Source organism: Prenolepis imparis, unplaced genomic scaffold (assembly GCF_030444845.1).
Source record: "Prenolepis imparis isolate NDT839.2.m4 unplaced genomic scaffold, iyPreImpa1.0 SCAF_7, whole genome shotgun sequence".
NCBI lineage: Eukaryota > Metazoa > Arthropoda > Insecta > Hymenoptera > Formicidae > Prenolepis > Prenolepis imparis.
The window spans coordinates 13685493-13709889 of NW_028141165.1; the positions used below are offsets into that span (position 1 = coordinate 13685493).

Consider the following 24397-nt stretch of genomic DNA (forward strand, 5'->3'; position numbering starts at 1 on the left):
TATATATCGAATAAAAAGAGAGCCACAAAAAAATACATACTTGATTAATTAATCTGAAGTCGTGCGAAACGAGGACCATGCCGCCGTCAAAATCGTTAATGGCGTCAGCGAGCGCATCAATCGTTTCCATGTCCAAATGATTAGTAGGCTCATCGAGCAGCAACAGATGAGGCACTTGCCAAGCCAACCAGGCGAACACGACTCGACAGCGTTGACCATCGGACAGTTGACGAATAGGACAAATCTAAAATAAGATACAATGTATGTGTGAGCGCCAGTTCTCAAATAAAAAAAAAAAAAAAAAAACCGCTATGATAAATTTTGATATACCTGTTGACGCCCGGTTAGACCATAGCGACCGATAATCTTTCTCATCTCCTCGCGCTCTTTGACTTCGGGGAAAGCCTTCATCATGTAATCAAGAGGCGACACATCCAAGTCCAGCAATTCGTGTAAGTGTTGGTGATATCTGCCGATTCGAAGATGACTGTTTTTGCGAATCATTCCGCTTGTCGGCACCAACTGCAACGTGACATTGCTTTATTAGAACAAATATTGAGTGGCGAGATATTATAGAATAATAGAATGTATATTTATTGATACATACATCACCATATAACAGCTTCAGCAGCGTACTTTTTCCTGCTCCGTTTGGTCCAACCAATGCGAGTCTAGTATCCAAATCAATTCCAAATTCCAGATTCTTGTAAATCCAAGGCGCGTCCTCGTTGTAACGGAAACTGACATTCTGAACCATAATAACCGGTGGCGGAATCGTTCCACACGAAGGAAAATAAAAGTTTAACACTTTGTCATTGATAACTTTCTCTGTCAAACCTTGAGCGACCATTTTCGCTAAAGTCTTCTCTTTCGATTGAGCCTGTCGAGCTAATTTCGCCGAACCATGACCAAAACGTGCAATATAGTTCTTCATATGCGCGATCTGATCTTGTTCCCAGTTATATTGCTTTGCTTGATTTTCCAGTAACTCCATTCTATAGGAAAACATTGATACAATTAAAGAATTGGCAACATTATGTATAAATATGAAAGCATTTTATCTTTTGCCGGGCTTACCTTGTTTTAATAAATGCCTCATAATTGCCAGTGTAATATTTTAATTGCTTCTTATTCACATGAATAATGTTGGTGCAAATTCCATTGAGAAAATCTTGAGAATGAGAGATTATAACGAGAATTCGTTTATAAGTTTTAAGTTCTTCCTCCAACCATACACAAGCATCCAGATCGAGATGATTGGTTGGTTCGTCGAGTAACAATAGATGCGGTTTTACATAAAGTGCTCTGTAAAAGAAATGCGAAAAAAATGCTTTACATTCTATAATATACATAAATGATTTTTTGTATATTCAAATCATATATATACATGTGTATATAAAATTTCACATACCTAGCAAGAGCTATACGCATTCTCCATCCTCCTGAGAAATCTTTGGTAGGCGTTTTTTGCATTTTCGCAGTAAAACCCAAACCATGTAAAATATGGGCAGCACGAGCTTCCGCTGTGTCGGCAGCCATATCTTCTAATCTCTCATACACATCCAGCAGTTGTTCCTATATTTTGTGTATAAAGAAAACTTTTTTAAGTAAAAATTTTTCGATTATGATAAAAATCAAGATATAATTTGTAACAAACCTGAGCATCTTCTTCGTTGCAATCTATTAATTCTTCAGCGAGTTTCTCTAATCGTACACGTTCCTCATCAACCTCCATCACACATTCCAGAGCTGTTTTATTGCTTGCAGGCATTTCTCTAGTCAAATGAAAAATATCTATTTGCTGTGGAATAGGAACTTCACGGTTTCCTAACACTGCCAACAATGTAGACTTTCCAGAACCATTTAGACCTAATAAACCATAACGTCTGCCGCAATTCAATTCCAACATGGTGTCTTGCAGCAGTTCACAGCCATGGAAAGTAATAGAAAAAGTAGATATCTTTATGTCTCGGCTGCGTGGATGCGAAGCTAATGATCCAGTACACGAACGTGCTTCCGCATTGAGTCTGGCATCTGCCTCCAATTTCAGACATAACGCCTCTGCAAACATATGTTATCATGTGTATGCTAACACAAATGTTTGATGAAATAAACATGGGTAGTTGGAAATAATTTAGAAGATAACTATGAAGTTTATGGAGTTATATAAAGTTTTGTAAATAAGCTGACACTATAAAATAAAAAAATTAAGTACAAATAACAAATATCAAGTATCAATTATAAAGATAATTATAAAGATTGAATATATATCAAGATAATACTAAGTCAAAACCCATAATTTTTCAAAATACGTTTAAGGCTGGTATGCATAGTCCGATCTTATATTTAAGATCATCTTAAGTCTGAGCTTGAGACGCTACGCAGCCATTTGATTGGTTGAATGGGATCTTAAGTCAACCTCTGACCAGACTTAAGATGATCTTAAATATAAGATCGGACTATGAATACCGGCCTAAATATTAAATTATTCTATTTCGTAGATTGTTCCTTATTCATTTGACATGCACGACAGTATTTTGAATAATTTTTAAAATGTTCTCAAGCTAAAAGCACTGAAAAATTATTCTTAATCACACTTCATACCAAAGTAAGAAATCCAAACTAAATATAAACTTGGAAAATACTTGAAAAAACAAGAGTATATATATTTTTAAAACAATTTATGTTTTAATTTCTCAAATATTTTCCTTAAGACATTGTATACTAATAACATAAAAAAATTACTCGGAAACAAGTAAAAAAGTATTCAAGTATGAGAGAATATTGAAGTTTTCTCTAAAAAAGAGATAATAATGCAATTTTCCAGTTACCCTCGGCGCTGATAGCCGTGCCGTTGGTTCCATTCTGCAGATCTCCCAAGGTCGGACTCTGCTCCTTACTATCCGTTTTCGTCTGATTGTTGCTCTGTGGTTTCTTGCCGGACTGCCTCGCCTTCGCGGCCTCCTTCTTCTTTTGCTGCTGCTTCTTCTTCGCGTCGGACGGCATCGTCTTCCTCTTTCACCTGTAACCTGTAATTTCACCAGTCGTTACACGGGCTCGCGAGCGAAAAAAAAACTCGGGGGAGAGATAATCGGGCTAATATTGACGGTGTTTTCGACACGTGTCGACGAAAAGAAACACCCTGCGGACGCGAATATGCGAAAATGCTCGGCGTTATGTCGCATCCTGACCATAAACGGCGAGCGGGGAATCGTTACGGGAGGGCTCGGAAAACTCACCTCCGAATGGACAAAAGGACGCCCGATATCGTCCGCCAATTTGTCGCGGATAACGAGACGCTTCGAAATTATCACACGTTTGATTTTTCTCGGCGATTCGGATCGCGCGAAAGAATCCCCGAATATTACCTAATTGTGCGCCAAAAACCGGACGTGCCGTGCGACAGGCGAACACACGTGCATCGAATGTGATGGAGGCAAACCGTCAAGTTGACATCGTGCCTGTCGTACCGATGTACAGATGACGCCACGTGTATCGTTTTCGACCGCCGAGTTTGACGTGTCGCACAGATGGCGCCGCATGTACCATTTGTCACATTTGTCATTTGATCCGCACGTGACTCGAGCTGTCAAAGAGATTGTCGTCTGCTAGAGCTCCTATAACTTATAGAGATGCAGCATCACGCTGAGATATTATTAAAGACTTCTGATAATGTAAAAAATTAGTCGTACATTTATGCCATTTCGATCATTATTGCAATTAGAGTCAAAAGCAAGACGATAACGAGAGAAAACAATTATGCGAGAAAAAAAGAATATAGTCGAGACACACGTGTAGAATGTGTATATCTCTAATCGCAATAATTGTCGAAATGACGTAAATGTACGACGAATTTTTTACATTATATTATCAGAAGTCTTTAATAATATTTCATTCAGAAGTATATTTAATAATATTTCGTGATGCTGCATCTCTAACAAAAGTGTATAGAAATCTAGCAGACGAAAAAGATCTCATTGATATATAGTATATATTTATGAGAAATATCAGAATATAATTGTGAAATTAATGAAAAATACTGCTACTAAAATGTTCTTAATATCTTGCATCTATATTGTTAAAGTTTTTTAATATTCTTAAAAATAATAGAGCACTAGAAAGTAATATTGCTTTTCTTATATTAATCTTCGATCATTATATTAATCTTCATTACAAAGTGATGTAATTCATTGTAAATCATACAAATACCAAGTACAACTGTTTAATAATTTTAAATAAAAATTTTATTAGTATCTTTTTTACTGATCGTATTAGAGACTAAAGTTCATTCATGCGCACTGTAAATTTTAATTACATAGCGCGATGCGTGACATTTCTTTGATTTACCGAACGGAATTCTGGATTTCCCTGATTTGAAGCTGCGAGAGCCGGTCAAGGTGTGTTCTTTCTGATGAATGAACGAATGGATAAACGGTAGGGGGTGGTAAAAGAAGACACAGACTTGCGCCCCCGCAGCAGGTCCGAAGTCTGCGTGCTCGCTGGTGGTGGAAGGGCCGCGAGTGGGGTTGGTTCGGGCTTAATTGCACCGCATCACAGAACGTAGTATTCCCGTAGTACGTGCTGATGGGGGGAGGGGAACGTGGGGAAAAGGGGAGAGTGAGCGTATCGGCGTTTGTATGTAAGCCGCACGTCCAGATCGGCGTATGCGTACGCGTCCGACCAGTGACGTACCTGTTCTACTGCGCGTCGCGGGCTGATCTTGACGATCTTGATGGATCGAAATTAAATTCGCGATACAATCTGACCGCGTGGATAAAATGAATAAAAATGCAAGAGTCGTCGTGTACTTTGTTCTATCAGTACAATGAGATAATTTTCTCTTAGAATTTACCTTGAAAATCATGGTAATCGTGGAACAATATGGTATGAAAAGAATTTTATGAGAATTTCTCTGATTAATATTTATCACAACAAAAATAATATCTATCACAAAATAAAATATAAAATATGTTTAATTAATTTTACTAAACTGCATAGTAAAATTAATCAAACATATTTTATATTTTATTGTGATAAATATTAATCAGAGAAATTCTTATAAAATTCTTTCCATACCATATTGTGTCACGATTACCATGATTTTCAGGGTAAATTCTAAGAGAAAATTCTCTATGTGTAGCGTTAATTATTCATACGAATTCATTAAACATAAAAAATAATAGATAAGGTAAGCAAATACATATTAAAGTTATTTAAGGACGATTTTTTCATCCCTTTTCGGTGAAAATATTCAGAAAACTATGTAAGAACGTCTCTTAGCTTTCGCAGATATCTATCAATTTGTAAAGAAATCTTCGATGCATTACTGCGCCTGTGCATATCGTGCGTAGATGGGTAAGTCTATATAGAATATCCATGTGCATACGGCAACATTCGCGTGTCAACCATCATAATCTTTAGTTTACATCGGGGGTTTCGAAGTGGACGAGGTCGCGAGTGGAAGAAAGGGGTTAAAAAAGGTGTGAATGCTGCCCGCTGTTCATTCAAATGTCGCTCAATCGCAGCACCGTACACTATAGAGTTGAGTTAAACTTTTTTGTAGCAATTGCGTTAATGGTGAATAACTTGCAAATAATAATTTCTTTAAACAGTTAGATAAAATTGCTTTAAAGTCACTAAAAGTCAAAGCTACAGAATAGAATCAAAATGATAAAGTTGAAATTATTTTGTACAAGTAGCAGCAATGTTTAAGAACAAAAATAATATATATTTACTTTCACTATATTGTATAAAAATATAATCTGTTAAATACTGGAGTATTTGCATATAATTGTCATACTCAAATGACTATCTCATATTAACAATAAATATAAAATTTTCGATGCATATTTAATGTAATGTAATTATCTCTCTCTCTAATTAAATCGCTGTATACAATTATTCACCATTAAATAGATCAAATTTCGCAATTTATAACGTTTCCTATTTTTGCCGTTTTCGCAACATGATTGATGTGTTGCGAGAGTTCGATGGGTTTAAATCCATCGTCGATTGTGCTCGAAAATTTAATCTGCCAACCGCTACGTTTCGTCCTAAAATTTATGAGCTGACAATCGGACTTGTACTTCCTCGGCGAAGAATAAACGTGACCTCTTCCATGCCGAGTGTTTTTGACACGAGGTGGTCGCCCCAATCGATTCCAGACTGGAATAGCCTAACCGGAAGTAGGACATTTAGGCTTGTTGGCAACGATAAAAAAAGGGAATTGAGACATTGATTTAAGTCTGGATCTCTCGAGTTGTCGATCATTTTTAAAAGGGACTTGTTAACTCTTTGAATGTAAAATGCATTATAAATCATGTTTTTTTTGTCTACAACATTATAAAGAAAAGGACATATTAGTACAGTGAAATATGAAAAAAATAGTCAAAAAAGTAATCTATTAATTAATTAAAGAAGTTGATTAATTATTTCTTTCGCTAAAGATTACTTTTGATTATAAATAATTTCTTGTTATAGAATTGGGATAATTATCTTTCCGTTTATTACAAGAAACTATTGTTTGAAGTTGAAACTGAGATTTATTTACAATAAAAAATGGATTAACTCTTTCATCCTATTAATCGGTGATAAATGATTTGGCAGATGTAATGAGTCGCGAAAACACAAACCTCATCAACTCGTGGATTCAAATAAACGGCTAAATAATCTCGCAAATATATATAAGCCGGTCATTCGCTCAATGACTGTGTTGTATATTACTCTCTCTATATATTTATCGACTATATAATAATGTAACATAACACATTAAAGTGTCACTAAAATCATTTGATGATTATCGAATATGACACTAGTGTCGAAACAATAACAAAGATTTAAAGTTGATGTTTTAATGTTTTAAGCAATTAATTATAACAATCACGGAATATGTTTTTTTATTATAATAATAAAAAACTGTCGCATAATTATTATAAAATAAACGTATCATCTTTTCCATATGTTTTGCACACAACTCATGGTTTGATTAACATGTCTATTCGCATCACGTCTCAAATACTCATGTTTCGTAATATTTTGCTGTGAAACTGATATACTAAACGTACCTGAAACATAAGTAAGAGTCATCGATTTCTTCAAGCTCCTCATATTCTCATGACGAAACAGCCGCGTGCAACTTTGTTGTTTTTAATCAAATGCGGGTAAATTGTCTGTAAAAAATTCATAATAAAAAACTATATATAATCATCTAAAAACATTAACACTATAAATAATAAATAAATATCTCTAGAAAATATATATAAAAATCTATATATTTATAAATAAATATAGATTTATATATTTATATATATAAATCTATACATTTATTTATAAATCTATTATATATCTAGTATTTATAAATAATATAGATTTATATAATTATATATATAAATCTATATATATTAATATATATACTTATAGATATATGATATTTTTGTAACTTGTTAAAGTATATATATTACTATATAGGGGGAGAATAATAAAACACAAATCTCTCTCAACTAAATAAAATTCATAAATATCTCTATAAATGCTTGTTGATGTAGAATGAAGAAAAACAAGGGCAAAGAAAGTTTTTTTATTAGTCTCACGCATTAATGTAAATTACGTAAACTTTGTTCATTCTTCCGAATCGTTAGTATTGCTTTTTGTAGGATGCAATTCTTAATGAAAACGTAATCCTTCATGTTACAACTTCTTGCAAAAGTTTGAATTTTAAGCGCTAGTCAAAAAGAGACGTCAGTTTCGACGAAAACTTTGAACACCGCGCGTCGTCGGATCTGTTCGGCAGCCTTTAAAGTTTCTTTAAGCATCCACCAAAGTAGTGGGCGACCTCGTAAGACGTTCCTGTTTCCCGTAATCAGTATGCAATAATCGACACCGTACTATATAATGCCGTTCCTCGAGGAGAATGACAAAATTTTTAAGTCGCCCTGCGTGAAAGTAATATATATCAAATTCTCTCTCTTTTTATTATGCAATGTAGAGAAAATGTACATAAAATATATATAAAGACGAGGAAATTTTCAGATTTGCATTGGGATAAAATTCTCTTAAAGTGATAAAAATTGTTTTCTCGACTATCATATTCTTCTTTAACAAGAACCTATAATACTCTATTAATTCTACCTCGAAAGAATGCTTATCCCCCTTTCCTTTTCGCAATAATTCTTCAATCAACCGACCACTAATCTTTCGCACAAAGAGCAATCTATCTCATTGCAAACATCCCCCGAATAAATCGCAAGAATATGCATAATTTTACAAGATTTATACTTTTCATCGAGATGTAGGAGATTCTCGCGGGAAAAAGAAAAAGGAAATTCTCCGGCGGTGAAATCCGGAAGTGAGAGGGTTGATACGCGAGAGATCGATAGTTTTCGGCACAATTCGCGATCGAAGGCGTCCGGTTGGCAAAGATGAAAAACGGTCGGCGGAGAGTAAGAGACCGGCGCACTCGCACCTATACCACGTCGTCGTCGTCGTCGTCGTCGTCGTCAGCCCTGCTCCTCGCACCCTCGTCGTCTTTATCGCTCGCTTGCGCGCTTGCGTGCGTGTCGCAGCCCTCGACATGTCCGCGGCCGAGCGTATAGTCGTGGTTATGCGGCGGAGCGCGTTGCACTCCGCGACCGGGTAGTCCTCAGTTGTCTGACGTAAGGGTGGCTTGCAATTCCCGCGAAATATACTCACGCGTGTACAAACTACCCGTTCGCGATCTCTCTTTCTCTCCCTCACCCTCTCTCTTTCTCTCTCTCTCTCTCTCTCTTTTGTTCGCGTCGTGCGTACACGCGAGTTTGTCATCGTGGTTCTCGTGTCGTCACCGTCATCGTCGTCGACGAGGTGCCCTCTTTCGTTCGCCGACCCTCCACGAGAAGGAGACACCCTGTTCGAAGCGCTAGGAAAGAGAGAGAAGGACAAGGACGGTGCGAGTACACCAGGGTTGCGAGGGAGAGAAGGAGCGCTCTCTTCAGCAACGTAGCGTACTATACTCTCCGAAGAGGGTGCGCTCGCGCGCGAGGGAGAGAGGAAGCGAAGCATCCGCGGGGTGGAGTGGACGAGGGGTTCAGCCGGCGAGGGTGGGTGACAGAGAGAAAGACCGGAAAGGAGAGAGAGCGAGTGAACGTGCGGGTGAGAGAGGGTGAACGAGCGCAAAGGGGTGGTTAGCGGGCGAGCGAGAGAGAGGGAGAAAGCGAGAGTAAGCGAGGGTGAAACAGAGGGACATAGAGAGAGAAAGAGAAAGAGAGATAGAGAGAGAGAGAGAGAGAGAAAAAGGCTCGAGGCAGGCGCGCGTATTGATTCCCGCGTGGCGTTATACGGTGAGGTGAGAAAGCTGCAACCGGAAGATTCCTCCTGCCTCCTTTTTCGCCGCCGTGGGGAGAAGGAACGAAGAGAAAAATAGAGTCGGAGAAGAGAGAGCCAAGCGTGAAGGAGAGGAAAATCTGCTCTCTTTCTCTCTCTTCTCTCTCTCTCTCTCTCTCTCTCTCTCTCTCTCTCTCTCTTGCGCGCGTCCCGCTCCCTCGTCAGGTACGTTTGCGCGTCCGTGAAACATCCCTAATATCGCGATCTATCCGTCTCGTGTCTGTTCAGACCGTTCAGACAGCGCTTTAGTTTTTCTCCGAGGAGATACGGACAGACAGGCCCGAACGTCCACCCTTCATCTCGTCTCGAGGGTGAGGCAAAGTTCGCGAGCGAGACCAAGTGAAACTGGCGAAAGGGAGACGGAGCGAATCGAGAGAGCGGCAGAGAGAGAAAGGGACGGAAAGTACACTCTCGAAAAAAGGGTATATCGATCGGGTTGGTCCGGGACCATCGGCTGGCACGCCACCACACGATTTTCGTGGTGGCTCTACTCTCTCCTCTCTCTCTCTCTCTCTCTCTCTCTCTCTCTCTCTCTCTCTCTCTCTCTCCCTTTCCTTGCCCGATATACTACTACCGGCATCGTGTGCACGTCGTTTTTCCCACGCGCCACCGGCTCCTCGCTTGCTTTCCCAACCTCTATCGCGACCCCGAGTCGCTTTGCATGGATCCGTGCACAGGTGTCGCTCGAAAGCTCCTTCTGCATGGACGTCGACGTCGACGTCGACGTCTTTCTCGCGGGACGCTCTCGATTTTCCCCTTGGACGTATCTCCGGCCCGATATCACCGGCTCCTTTCGGTTCCCCGCTCATGCGCGGTATCGGCGGTCTTGTCAGTGTCGTCGACGATGCCCCTTTTGTAAGATCATTTTCCTATTTCAACGTTGTTTCGAGTGTGCTTTACCTCGGCTCTTCGACGAGAAATTAAATCTTCGTATACCGAACAAGTATTACGTTCTGTGCGATACATCGATTGGTGGTGGATGAATACTCCAAAAAAAAAAAAAAAAAAAAAAAAAAAAAGATTCGGTACCCCAGCGCACCAAGGAACCCTCTTTCGGCGACATCAGCCCTTCGTCGGCAATCGTTTCTGTGATAACGATATATTGGAAGTGACGTTACTCTCGAGAAAAGACGGGTTAGTTATTGGCAAATTCGTCGAGGAGAGATTGATCGCGTCATCGTGTCGCTCTAGATGAGTCCCACGTTCTTCGTTCGCAAAAAATCGTAGTGTGTCAGTTATTTTTACGGATTTCGCTATTGGCAGTTTTATTTTGCGCAAGAGTGGATATTAAAACAGACGTTTACTGAATAAAAGAGCGCGACACGTGAACGAAATGTCATATGGCTCATCAAAGCTGCAACAATTTCCGATATTGAAGTAGTTTAACATTTTCCCGATTCAGCAACATCTATCTCTCTCAATATTACACGTGTTCTTCTCGATGTCATATGCATTTAATGCATTTTCCTCGGCATTTATCTTACATTTCTCGATATATCACGCGACGTGAAAAAGGGACGCCGCGGCTGTCGTCTTTTCCTCTTCAGCGTCAGTCGACCGCGTGCGTCTTAGGGGTGCGTCGTAGTGTAGGGTGAGAAAAAGGAAGAAATATTATACACACGGTGTGTGCAATACTCTTTTCGCCCTCTCTCCTTGCCGTCAGTCTCTTCGTCTTACTACACGCGCCGGTCCCTCCTTCCAGCGTCGTCGTGGTGCTATAGTATAGTGGATCGATATAGCGTAGGAGGATCGCCACACGGCGAAAGGAATCGAAGAGTGAAGTTCAAGAACCAGTTGAATGTCGGTTATGTAAATGATTATGTCGACGACGCCGGCGTCGCGTTCCTGCCGAGGTGTATCGGTGGATGATGTGCGTCGGTGACATATATACAGGATGACTGGTACTGGGTCCTGCATCGCGGACCGATTCGCCTGACTCGCGTCCGTTTCCGCTTTAGGTACTCCTCGCTCCTTCGTGCACCCTCATTTCCGAGGAAAGTAAATCCGGGAAATGGGATTTTATATTAGAAATTTATTCGAGCGGAAATATATTTTCGCGGTTTCATCTTGTGGCTCTATTAGCCCGAAAAAAAGTGCGACGTATCGTAGATTAGATACTTGGATCTTTCAATTTCTATCTATATTCTTGCATCGGTAAGGAAGAACTTTTATCGCTCTTTTACTTTGTACCTTGACGAGAATATTACCTTTTTTTTTACAGTGCAATCGAATCAAATTCCGCTGATTAATGATTAAACGCGGAAGAATTCAATTTGGATTCTCTTGGCGAGAGGAATGCGAGCGAGTTGGACGAGCTAGAGAAATCAAACAGTTTCCACGAGTTTCTTCGGCTGTGCTTTTAGTATATCAAAAGTTTCACGTGTGGCTGCTCCGCTTTGTTGAATACCACCCCTCTCTCCCTCTTTCGCGCGTCAATTGTATTCGTTTGGCAGAAACTCCGACAATCAAATGTATTTGCGAGCAAACGTTCGCTTTCTCTCGCTCGTGCGTATACGATTCTCATTATTCTTTTACGTCGAAATAATGGCACTTTGTTTGGTAGATAATTTTTGGGTTAAATATTGAATAGACCGGCGAAAAAAGAAATTTCCATCGATATTATACAAACGTTCATGCAGTTAGACCTGGGCGTTTAATACTAATTATTTATATAAAATAGAAAATAGAAAATAGGCGAAGGGATAGGGGAAGGAAATAGGGGATGTCTCCGAAAAAAAGAGACACGTACATACGATATGCTGCGGTATAAAAACGACCGACGAGCTAAAGTGTCATTTAGGAGAAAAATCGCCGGGCATCGTTAAGTGTTAAGTGGCGTGTGTAAAGGTATTAAGTAACTCGTGGCGTGATACGATGTACTTAATCTTTCGTGTGCGTAGAAACGATCGGTCAGTTTTTTTTTTTACACCTTCGATACGCCATTAGCAAACGGCGCCGTTTAAAGGCTGATGTTTTACTTAGGGAAAAATTGCTATGTGCGGTTTCCTTCCCTTTCCCTCGATAATCAAGCTCTCGCTTTCTCTCTCTCTCTCTCTCTTTTGGTAACGGCGACAATTTATTAATCGGAGTCACGTGGTCGCGATTCGCGTAACGATAACGATTGCTCGTAATTTTTCAGGACAGAACAGGGCGAGGATCGGCGTCCAGCAGAATGAGAGAAATCGTCAGACACAGGTCGAGCAGGGACCCATCGGCCCTTCGCGCAAGAGATGATTTTTAGAAGGTACGTAACGATCCACGAAAGACGATAAAAAGGGGAGGGAGGAACCTCTCGTATTTTCTTGCTCTCGTTTAATATTGCATTGAACGCTTTGCTTGCCTAATAAGAAGACAGTTCGGTGTAATCAAACGTGCTGAAAAGCGAACCATATTTGGCCATATTTAGCGTTAAACGTCATTTGCCTCGGGATCCATAATTGGAGCTAAAAGCGAATTTTAGTGGGACGGTGAAAAGCATGAGATAAAATGCCGAAAATTGAGATAAATAGAAATTAGATGGGCAAAGAACAAAAGAAAATTATTTTATATCTTTTTTCTCAGTGCATTGTCTCTGAAAATGTATATGGCACGAATACGAGCTCAAGAACAGCATTTCAAAATCATCTTTCTCGACGACAGTTTGCGATCTCTTTCTTTGTTGTAAATCTTCTCTATCAATCGGAAATTGTGTGCCCAGAGTTATTTGTTTCCAACTTACTCTGGAAATATGAAAATTGCATGTAACGTGTCGTGAAACTGTAACAATACTCTTCTACAAAGTCACGTAGAGAATTGACGATTGAGCATGACAGAAAACACGTATCAGTCAATGTTTCTCAAATAAGGTAGCTGTTTGTACATATGTAACATTGAGATCAGAATATTAAAAAATCTCGCGGCTGTTTTCTTGCATATATATTAAATACTGTATTACAAACTATAAGTATAAATTATTTTTGTTCATAGAGTATAAAGAATATTACTGTTTGATGATAATCATAAAAATTCGCGCGTAATAATATAACTGTACAATCAATGTTTTAATCAATATCAATGTCAGTAAAATTTGTCTGTTGGAATGTAAATAATCTATGATGGAATGTGTGTGAGTAAAAGTATGTTTTCATAAATCAATTTTCTTACAAACTATTATTTTAGCATGATATAAGAAGTAGAAAAAAATCGCTCTCCTTACTACACTTAATTACGAAATAATGCTACAAAATAATTTTCTCCTCGCAATGTTTAGGTCTTCGGGTATAATTCAATCTTTGAAATAACGAAGATTTGACTTATATACGACAATGTTCGCCAACGTCACACATGTATCTGTTCCGCCTGTCGTGCATTCTGTCATGCATTTCCAACGCTGTAATCAGTACAGACCTCGAGGAGCGTTAAGCTTAATCACAGGCAGTAACAATGAGGCTCCATAAAGCATGAACGGCGTGTGCTCTCGAAGATTTACGCGATTGCGACGAGAGGATGAGGGGAAAGGGGGATACAAAATCGGCGCACGGCACCCTCGGGAGCGCGTGACGGTTTATCTTCCTCCGTTGCATGAGCATTATTATCATTATACTGTTCGTTCCTCCTCCTTCTCCCTCCCCTCCTCTCCTCTTCGTTCGCTTTCTTATTCTCTCTTTTTTTTTTTTTTTTTTTTTTACAAACACTTTCCTGCAGCGCCGGCGCCGGCCTCGAAAGAATTTCGCAAGGGAGCTATTGGCCGTTTACTCGCAAACTATAGCGACACTGTTTACGACCCCGCATTACGATGCATAGTGCAATAGCCGCGGGATAAGCCGCTGCAGTTTGACCTCTTAGCGGTTATGGCTTTTCTTCGGCCGTTTATCGGGAGAACCCGGCCGGGATTTCGCGAGAAATTATCGATTTACCGGGTCGATGTATCGTCGAGACGACACGCGAGCGGCAAATCGAATGTGGAATCGAAAATGGGGATGCGAGGAACACGGAAGCATTGTACAGTTCCATATTTCACATTTCTGTAGTTGCGGTAAACTATTTTTGACGCGGGTATTATATGAGATAACAGGTGTGTTAAGGATGTCGAGGAGACGGCGCTTTCTCCCCCTCTAAAATTCATTCTTGTCAAAGATGGGTTTCTTTTTCCTGCGAAACAGAATGACCCCTAACGTGCTATTCACAAATATATTTCTGAAGAAAAGAAGGAAAAAAGCGGACTTAAATTCTCGTGAGAACAACGGTAAATATGAATGTCTTCTTCTTACTTAAAAAAATTATATATACTTGCAACCTTACAGTAGCAACTCTGGCGTAATAAAAAATGTTGAGCTTCAAACTTCATAAAACCGAGACAAGAAAAACCAAAAAGAAGGAAAAAGTATTTTAATAATAACAGTCAGATCTCTTTCATTAGGTGCTTTCACAAAATTACTTTGTTTCTCCGAAATTGAGGAAAATGTGACTTGATAATAATAATAATAATGGTTCTTCTCCACTCAATGGTTCAATTATACGAGTACGTCGGGCTGTATTTCAAGTAGGACGACATCTGCGTTTCCTCGCAATCGCGCTGTGCTCCACTTTTGGCTGGCATGTGCTCATTTCGGATAAGTTTCTGAATGAAGCTCGCGCCTGGCTCTAATTAAATCGCGTGAATGAGCGCAAGACGCCGTCACCAAACGTGCCAAGGATAATAAAGTTTAACGGAAAGGTAAACCTATCATACTAGACGAGGGAATCCGTACGAGGATCAAACTTCAAAAGTATCGTCGATTTATTCGCGATGCGGACGGAGTAAGACTCCATCAGGAGTTCAGGACCGAGTTTGGTCAGACGCCCATATATCATGGGTGATGCATCACTGGCTATTGACACGTGACAAAAACTTTGTCCTTTCCCGCTAATAATAGACATTCTCGCTTAGTCTTAATTTACTATTGAAGATTTATATATATTATATATTATATAATTATTATATAATATTATAATCTGTTCTCTTTCTCTCCCTTTTCTTTATTTAATTTTTTGCCTTTCAAATTCTGCCTTGGACGGCAAATTCTCGAGTGTTTCTGCAATCCTGTCTCTACACAATAGCCCATTAAATGCATTGATTTGCATTGAATAAGCAAAAATGTCTTTACTAAATGCGTAACGCATTTAAAGATAATAATCTAATAAAATAATTTAGCACTTCTAGCGCGATCAAATTCTTTATAAGTTCTATTATTTAGCAATATTGTAAACTATATTATTATTGCTACAAGAGATTGAATTGTAAATTCTGCAAATGAGAAACTCAACTGCTTTGGACTTTTGGATAACGCATGTTATTAGAAACAACTTGTCTTATTCGTTCGGAAAAAGAATTAAAAAACGATTTAGAGGCTAACGATTTATATACGAGGGCAGTTCGATAAGTCAGTGACTTTTACAAGATATGGCACTCAAATCGCAATCTAATTTTATTTCTGATATTTACCATCTTATTTAAGTATACACACCAAGTTTCAAGTAGATCTGTCAAATAGAAATTTTTTGACAGCGTTCTAAAGCGGATAAGTTTGTGTTTTTTGCTAAAATGGAAAAAAGTGAATTTCGTGTGCTAATAAAACATTACTTTTTGCGTGGAAAAACCATTAAGGAAACTGAAGAAAAGCTAAAAAAGTATTATGGGGACTCTGCTCCGTCGCATGGAATGGTTCACAAGTGGTTCACTGAATTTCGTTGTGGTTTTTGGTCGATTGTGAGCAAGCGCGGCACCCATCTGGCCGACAGCTTCTTCATGCCCAAATGTTTATGCAAGATATTAAAAACACGTTCGTTTGAGATGTTTACCATCTTGGCTATCTCGCGTATCTTCACTCGACGGTCGTCCAATACAATATCATGGATTTTATTGACTGTTTCTTCAGTTGTGACCTCATTCGGACGTCCCGGGCGCTCAGCATCATTCGTGCTTGTACGACCACAACGAAATTCAGTGAACCACTTGTGAACCATTCCATGCGACGGAGCAGAGTCCCCATAATACTTTTTTAGCTTTTCTTCAGTTTCCTTAATGGTTTTTCCACGCAAAAAGTAATGTTTTATTAGCACACGAAATTCACTTTTTTCCATTTTAGCAAAAAACACAAACTTATCCGCTTTAGAACGCTGTCAAAAAATTTCTATTTGACAGATCTACTTGAAACTTGGTGTGTATACTTTAAATAAGATGGTAAATATCAGAAATAAAATTAGATTGCGATTTGAGTGCCATATCTTGTAAAAGTCACTGACTTATCGAACTGCCCTCGTAGAAGGGTACACGAAATCTGCCGGATAGAGTTGAACGAACAAACGAATCGAAGGGGGAATGTCCCTTTTTAGGGTAAGATACTCGTACAAGAGGTCAAGGCTTGCCGAACGCAGGCCCTCGACACGTGCTTTGGGATTTCATTGATTCTTAATGAACCGACGCGAGTCCGACACGAGAATGTCGTAGAAATAGTAATTCGAGCGGTTTGACATACTCGGACTGACGTGGCTCATGAGATTCCTGTCATGCCATGCCATGACCCCAGATCAACCGTGATCATGTGTCGGCATGTACTATTAGATTATCCGATCATGTTCGATATACATATGGACTGTCCGAGAAACGGGTCATCTCTTCTCACAATCAGATCGTAAATATAAGCAACTAGAATTAGAACTAGAGCAATAATCCATTGATAATCACTCTCTCGCGAAAATTTGGTTAAATAATTCACGATGATCACAAGTAGTTTAATAATTCGTAGAAATCAAAGTATTTCCTTTATATAATTTTCATTATATGATTTTCATAATATTTGCATAATTTACGCAAGAAGTGATAAAAATAAAAAAAAATATATCAGCACTTTAACGAAATTTTTAATGATCAATTAAAGTTCAATAGAATTAAAAAAAAAATAAAATAAAATTTACAATGAAATCTATTTAATTATGGTTGTAAATAAACAATTTCTAAAGAAATTCTATATGATACTTTGGATAATCTTGCATATAACATTATAATATATTAATATAAATTATAAAATATAATGATTATATTTGAAGCAAAAGAAAACAAATTTCTGTTCTTTCGTGAGAAAATTTTCCGCTCATTACATTATTATGTCTCTATTAAATTTCGCAAGCTCAATAATCGATCTTAATTATTACGACTATTTGTAGCACTTGCCATTACGAATAGAATTTCAGTTTCGTTCCAGTTATGTTTTATTAATGACATTGGCGGAAAAGAAATGACACGGATTCAGAAACATCTCTCGCGAAAAATGTCTCGTTTAATTCCAGCGACTTTCGCGTGTACTACTGTGATTTATTAGTACGAGTATGCGCCAGCACGTAGTATCGATTGTCTTAGAGCAGCCAGTGATGCTTGTATTATGTCTTGATCTGCCACCGATCTAAAGCAGGCGGCGTTTAAATATTTGGCAAGCTCGTGCGCTTGTACCCTTTGACAAAATTATATTTGCTTCGATTCGTGTCCCGCGTACTCTAACATCGAAATAATTATTAAATCTGAATGCGAAACTGTAAGCAATATGCCGATCAATTTGACCAAAATGCGTAATTTATATACCAATTATAATGCAATTGAATTATATTTTGGTTGGAATTATATCGCCAATCAAATTCTCTACGATTTATAATATTTATTAATATATTTTATCGAATATTATATCAACAATAAAACATTCTCAATTCTTCTATTCACCCAAACTTGATGTTTCATCTTTAAAAACCTATAATTTTAGATGAAGACTTAGAATTTTAAATAGAGTATATTCTAAAAAATATATTTATTTAAGTTTTTAGTAAACGAAAATGAGAACTCTTAAATATATTTTATTGAATTTTAGCCAAGCCGAATTAGAAAGTTCCGATATTGCATATTCGCTGACAGATTTGACGATATTCGTCATTTTATCGACAAGTCGCAACGATGCATCTCGAGATGCGTATTTAAATTATTAATGTCTATATCATGTGTCACGCTTATTTCTGGAAAAAAAAGAGGAGGAACATATCGCACGGTCGAAGAGAATATAATGGAAATGTAGGGCGAGGATGTAGAAGAAAAGGGGAAAAATAGAAAAAGAGAGAGAAAGAGAATACATGCATATTCTCGTTCGACGTGCGTTCTCGCGGATTTATATAACTGTCGACGATCTGGGAAAAGGAAGGGGAATCATCTGCATGTGCAAATTGGTAATCGATCGCATGGATATATAGGCCGACCGTTAATAAATTAAGATAACCGTGGATCGGGGAACGAGAGGGAAAATAGGTTAATGAGACGCGACGGGGGAAACAATTTTGCTAGGGAAGGGAAACGAGAAAATGAGAAGCGAGAGATACGTGAAGATTATGGAAAGATCCATTACAAGTTTATGATTCGCTCACAGATATAAAATACGAGAGCCTTAATATTACCTGTATATTAATACTTTCGTAAATTAATCCTATAAGAATACGACATCTCTATACTCTCTGAGAGAATTTTCTCTTAGAATTTACCCTGAAAATCATGGTAATCGTGGGACAATATGGTATGGAAAGAATTTTATGACAATTTCTCCTTTCGTTTAGTAAAATTAATCAAACATATTTTACACTTTATTATAATAGATATTATTTTTATTGTGATAAATATTAATCAGAGAAATTCTCATAAAATTCTTTCCATACCATATTGTCTCACGTTTACCATAATTTTCAGGCTAAATTCTAAGAGAAGATTTAACGTTGGAATTTTGCTTTTTCAAAGACGCGACAGGCTGTTTAATTCTATCTAATAAAACAAAAGGAGGTCATTCTTAATAATTTTTTTAAATCGAATCTTAATAATTACCACGTTATTCTTTTGCGTTCTTTTTTCTATCGAAAAAATCTAGAAGAAAAGAAAGAAAAATCGATATATGTTGATTCATTGATAAAAAAAACTAAACTAATCAATAAATTATAAAAAAGTATGCCATATCAATTACTTATTTTCTGATTACAAAAATAAAATAAGTTTATATATATTGAATGATAAAAATTTTAAATATTTTATTAATCTCTGTGTATTCTCGATACACGCAATATTCAATACTACGATATAAATTACTTGTATTAATATATAAGTTATCCAAATTAATAATTCTATTATCAGAATACATTTTAGCCATTTTTATTTTCTCTACTTTATATTGTATAATTTATACTGCATTATATATCGATTAAGAAAAAACATATATTGTTATCGTGTCAAGTAGAAATATTGCTTGATATCAATTATTACCCAAACTGTTTTAATTTTTAGGGTAGAATGGAGAAATTGTTCTCCAGTTTCCCTCTTTGCGAAAAATTTAAAGAATTCGCGCATTTTGACGTTCGATCCTTTTTTCTGTCATGATCTTAGGAAGAGGGCATGACGCACCGAACTCATGCAGTGGCGAAAACACGTGCGCATCAAGTACGGTGGTCGAGTCGGTGTCGGTCAAGGACAACGGGAGCTGGAGAAGCTGCAGGTGCGCGTGGTGCAGCTGCAGCGGGAAGGGGGCGCAAGACTCAGCTACGTCTGTCATCAGCCTCAACTCTCGTCGACGGCTCGCCGCAGCTGCAGCGCAGCAACCATGCTCTGCTGCGGCCGCAGGAAAGTAAGTGCAACATATATAGGCAGTAGAATGCATGTGATGTGATTGATACATCCTATAATAGATCGCTCGCATCTGTCACGGCGGAAAGCATCTCATGGCATCTCGAAAATCGCACATGAATTTTTTTCCACGCAAGATTTGCGTTTGAACATTTTTTTAATAAATCGTTTAGATATCCAGATTTCTCTGTCTTTACATAAAAAATAGCAAGGCAAGTTAGATTGTTAGAAAAACCGAGAGCTTCTTTCGAAGATCAAGTGTGGGTTTTTTTTTAGGAAATAATAATTTTTGTACGTGATTGTCTCCGAAAATGAAGCTTTAAGATCTTCACGTAAAATCATATATTTCAAGATTGTAAGCTGTCTCGATGGTTTAGAAAACATTCTTTTCAGAAACGTTGCGTTATATCGCGCAATGCTAAAAATTTCCATTATGCATTTCCATCGTTGATTCTATAGTACGAGAATCACATATTTTTATATCACGCTTGAATCGCATTTTATACATACGTTAAAGGGCAGATGTGAAAAATCTAGCTTGTCCATCACGCGTTCATTCATATCACAACTTTTATCCGATACAATATTGTGCACAGCCAACGGTGCAGAAGTTATTTGTATATAAGCACATTTAATTTTACATCTATGTATACAAGATACTGTGCGCGCTTTTGTCCATGTTCATACTTTCTGCAATAATTTGATACAAAAGTTTGCAGTGCTCTCGAATTTTCAATAATGTTTATATTATTGAAATGTCAAATCAAATTTTTTTCAAAATAATTCTTCATTTGAAATAGCTTGTAAAGAGAGATTTTATCTATATTTATCTATATTTGTATGTTTCGTTAAATTCGCCCAAAGTTTTATTTCTCAATATTGAATCCTTTTTTTCATACTTCATATAAAAGAGCCTAATAAATTAATAAAAAAAATTTCAACTAATCTAAAAGAAATAATAAAATATATTAGAAACATACATATAACTTTTCGAAAAGTTTATTTATAACCGTGATGTGTGGATGCAGTTATGAGATAAGGATTATTTTCTACTTTTTAATTAAATTTGAATCCTTTATCACCATATTCTCGAAAAATGAGATATTTTGACGCATGGTGTTACAAATGAAGAAAAAGTACGTTCATGATGGAGCACCGGGGGGTGAATGGGTTAACCGAAGTCGTGTTCAAGCAACCCCCCGCCCATTCCTCCCTCCGCCGTTTTATATCGCGAGCTGAGAAACGACGGCGCCGGAAGCCTGAAGCCGAAGTCGTTCAAGCACACCGCTTTCGAGCACCGGCTCCGGATTGCCGTCCATTCAATTTGTCTCAATAAATCGTCTAGCGGGGGCTTCCTCGCGTCAAACCGGTCGACTGGCCGCGTGATTTTCCCTTTCGCAAGACCTATCTTTCGCAATCCTCGAGCTTTGGACAAAATATCGCATTAACGCACATTTAAAATAAAAAAAAGACTTAGTCACCTCTCTCGATCAGCTTCTCTATCTTTTCGGGAAGCGTCATGAAAATATTAACAAGGATTATCCCTATGAGCGTGACGTATAATCGAGTAAAATGTTATCTTCGGGATTTTTCGTGCATATTGCTTTAATAATGAGAAGAAAGAAGATAAAACAAATTTTTGTCAAATAACTCTGATCAGAGTAGGTTCTTATAGATTTTTGGCTACAAGAAATACAATGCCGCTGTCCAAATTGCTCCATCGCATCAGGTTTTAAAGTTATTTTGAATTTTAAGATGAGGAATTAGTGATTTAGAGGAAAAAATATATAATATAATAAATATATTCATTAATTAAACACATTTTTGCTATCAAAATGTCAAAATTTTAATGTGACTTATTAAAACAAAAATTAAAAAAAAATATTTTTTCATATTGGAATTGTATTTTTTTCAAACATTTTTAATAAAATTACGATATTTTATTAAGGAAAAGAACGGTACCTAATAACATTAAAATCCGATTATTTATTTTCACTAATCTTGCCAAACATGAAATATATGCCTGCTATTCTGTTCACTATATTCTTAACATGCAAACATTTTTGCTATTTGTGTGAAACAATTTTATATTCTTTGCTAATGAGGAATGAATGTGTAAATCAAACATTTTCCTACTTTTATTATTTTAGTGACAGTGATTTATTATACATTTTTTTTCCTACACACAGAGAATTTTCTTTTAGAAATTACCCTAAGAATCATGGTAATCCATACCATATTGGGACAATATGGTATGGAAAGAATTTTAAAAATATGTTTAATTAATTTTACCATTTAGTAAAATTAATCAAACATATTTTATATTTTATTGTGATATATATTATTATTTTTTATTGTGATAAAAATTAATCAGAGAAATTCTCATAAAATTCTTTCCATACCACATTGTTCCATGATTTTCAGGATAAATTCTAAGAGAAAATTCTCTCTGTGTATAAATCACTAATTTCTCACCTTAAAATTCAAAATAATTTTAAAACCTGACGTGATGAAGCAATTTGGACAGCGGCATTGTTTCTTGTAACCGAAAATCTGTAAGAAACACCTATTCTGATTAGAATTATTTGACAAAAATTTGTTTTGTCGACCTGTGTAATCTCACGATCCAAAATTATTTGAGAAATATGTTGTTAAATTAATTATCGGTAATATCGACGATATTCTTGTCACTAGACATAGTTTTCGAAAGCACGGACACACGCTAGGTTTACCTAAGATAGGTCATGCCCTTTCGGCACGTTTCTCCCGATTATACTGCCATTCTGCCGCGCTCGATTTGCACTGCACCGACCGTCCGAGTGCATCGAACGGTCGCATATCGGCGAAGTCGGGATTAATCGGGTTAATGTCACGCGCTCTCACGTGCGCAGCTCGCTCGCCACGTGCATCCGCCGATGCACGCATTATACGGACATTCCGGAGAGGATAGGGTTGCGACGAAATTTATCAGGTGGTCTCGCGAATAAACTTCATAAAGTATATATACGTCATATTATATCACGCTTTACGCTATGTAGATTATCGTGCGTGGTTATTATAACGTGACAGATTACGAATTCTATGACCCGCCGAGCAATTTTTAATTGACGAAAGTCTGGCGAATCGTCATCGTTCTTTCTTCCGGCGATTTCAAATTTGTCCGATATCGGAATCCAGAATTTCATGTGAATGATTTTTATATTAAATTTTTCGAAATATTTCTGCATCGTTCGTAATTGTATATCATTGTGCTGCATTCCGTGATAGTATGATACAAATCGGCGCAACGAGAGTTTAATAATTTAATGGAATTATGTAAATTTATGTTCCCCAAGCAAGCATTTATTAACATTTAACAAAATTATATATAGAGCAATTACACATTATGCAGCTCGCGCATTTGGCATATGGAAGCTCGTGAGAACGTATACTCGCGAGTACGATGATTTAATAAGAGAAGAAAACGATATATGTTCTATTATATTAATCTGAAAGAGACAATGTTTTCCGATATATCGAAAATTAATTCAAAAGTTTATTTAACTAGAATCGCATCCTTGAGCCAACACATTGTCAACTTCTACAATACATTGCAAATGTATAATGTCAACTGTTATTTTTATTCCATTTTATTTTCTAAAACACGTTTTATCAATATAATTTCGTAAATTATATTAAATTTAAAAATTGCATTTTAAGATACGTAAATTCAAGAATAAAACTCAAATACATATTGTATGATCTATTTAATTTTACACCAAAGTACTATAACAGTTTTTCTCTGCAATATATATACTCACATTTTATTCACTAGACTTTACTTTTTAAACATATACTGTTGGAGCAATTACAAAAATATCATCCAATAAGTGCGAGCCTTTAAATAGTCATGGTAGCGAAAAAACGGTACGTAATGCAAAAATATACTCGACCTTAAACTGCCCTATATTCCACGGAGAGTCTCGAATCGATATACGGGCGAAGATACATCTTCGGTTTTAATAATCGCGAGGAATAAAATTTTGCTCGCAATAAAATCGCGTAAAGTTTCCGCTCGTGCTCGACGGATCTTGGAATTGATATTGTCGAGAGTACGCGCTCGCGGGATCGAAAATATGATACCGGTGGAGAGAGTATCAGTTCGCGGTAAATCAATATAGAGAGATACGGAACGGCACCCCCGGCCGGGACGGGATAGGGACGAAACGAGGGGGACACGGACGGGGGTGGCTTTATCTGATATATTTGTCACAGTCGCGCCCGCAAATATCCGGCAGACTGCCATTATTTTGCATTCTATCGGCGCGTCCGAAAGCTCGCGGGCGAAATAAACGCGCATACATTTTCTATCGGGGGGGGCCCGCGCGTTATAGCGCGAGGGGG

At 37.5% G+C, this 24397-nt stretch overlaps 2 protein-coding genes across 14 annotated transcripts in view; one reads left to right on the forward strand and one right to left on the reverse strand.

Annotated features, from left to right (window-relative positions):
* The window catches only part of LOC145938394 (ATP-binding cassette sub-family F member 2), a 45543-nt gene that overhangs the window by 3199 nt on the left and 17947 nt on the right, over positions 1–24397 (reverse strand). For 2 of the 4 annotated variants that reach the window (XM_083041961.1, XM_083041960.1), the window contains exons 1-8: positions 3240–3442; positions 2832–3029; positions 1658–2061; positions 1412–1575; positions 1078–1305; positions 608–995; positions 331–522; positions 41–244 (exon numbers count right to left, since the gene is read on the reverse strand). In XM_083041961.1, coding sequence (XP_082898087.1) covers positions 41–244; positions 331–522; positions 608–995; positions 1078–1305; positions 1412–1575; positions 1658–2061; positions 2832–3006 — 1755 coding nt within the window. In that variant the 5' untranslated portion in view covers positions 3007–3029; positions 3240–3442. Of the gene's footprint in view, positions 1–40; positions 245–330; positions 523–607; positions 996–1077; positions 1306–1411; positions 1576–1657; positions 2062–2831; positions 3030–3239; positions 3455–7064; positions 7170–24397 lie in introns of those variants that run through there. The other 2 variants (XM_083041962.1, XM_083041964.1) reach the window with 2 other exon arrangements.
* The window catches only part of Rhogap100f (Rho GTPase activating protein at 100F), an 88160-nt gene continuing 72321 nt past the window's right edge, over positions 8559–24397 (forward strand). The window contains exons 1-4 of one of the 10 annotated variants that reach the window (XM_083041942.1): positions 8669–9319; positions 9586–10491; positions 12497–12601; positions 19778–20015. In XM_083041942.1, coding sequence (XP_082898068.1) covers positions 19803–20015 — 213 coding nt within the window. In that variant the 5' untranslated portion in view covers positions 8669–9319; positions 9586–10491; positions 12497–12601; positions 19778–19802. The other 9 variants (XM_083041943.1, XM_083041950.1, XM_083041944.1 and 6 more) reach the window with 9 other exon arrangements.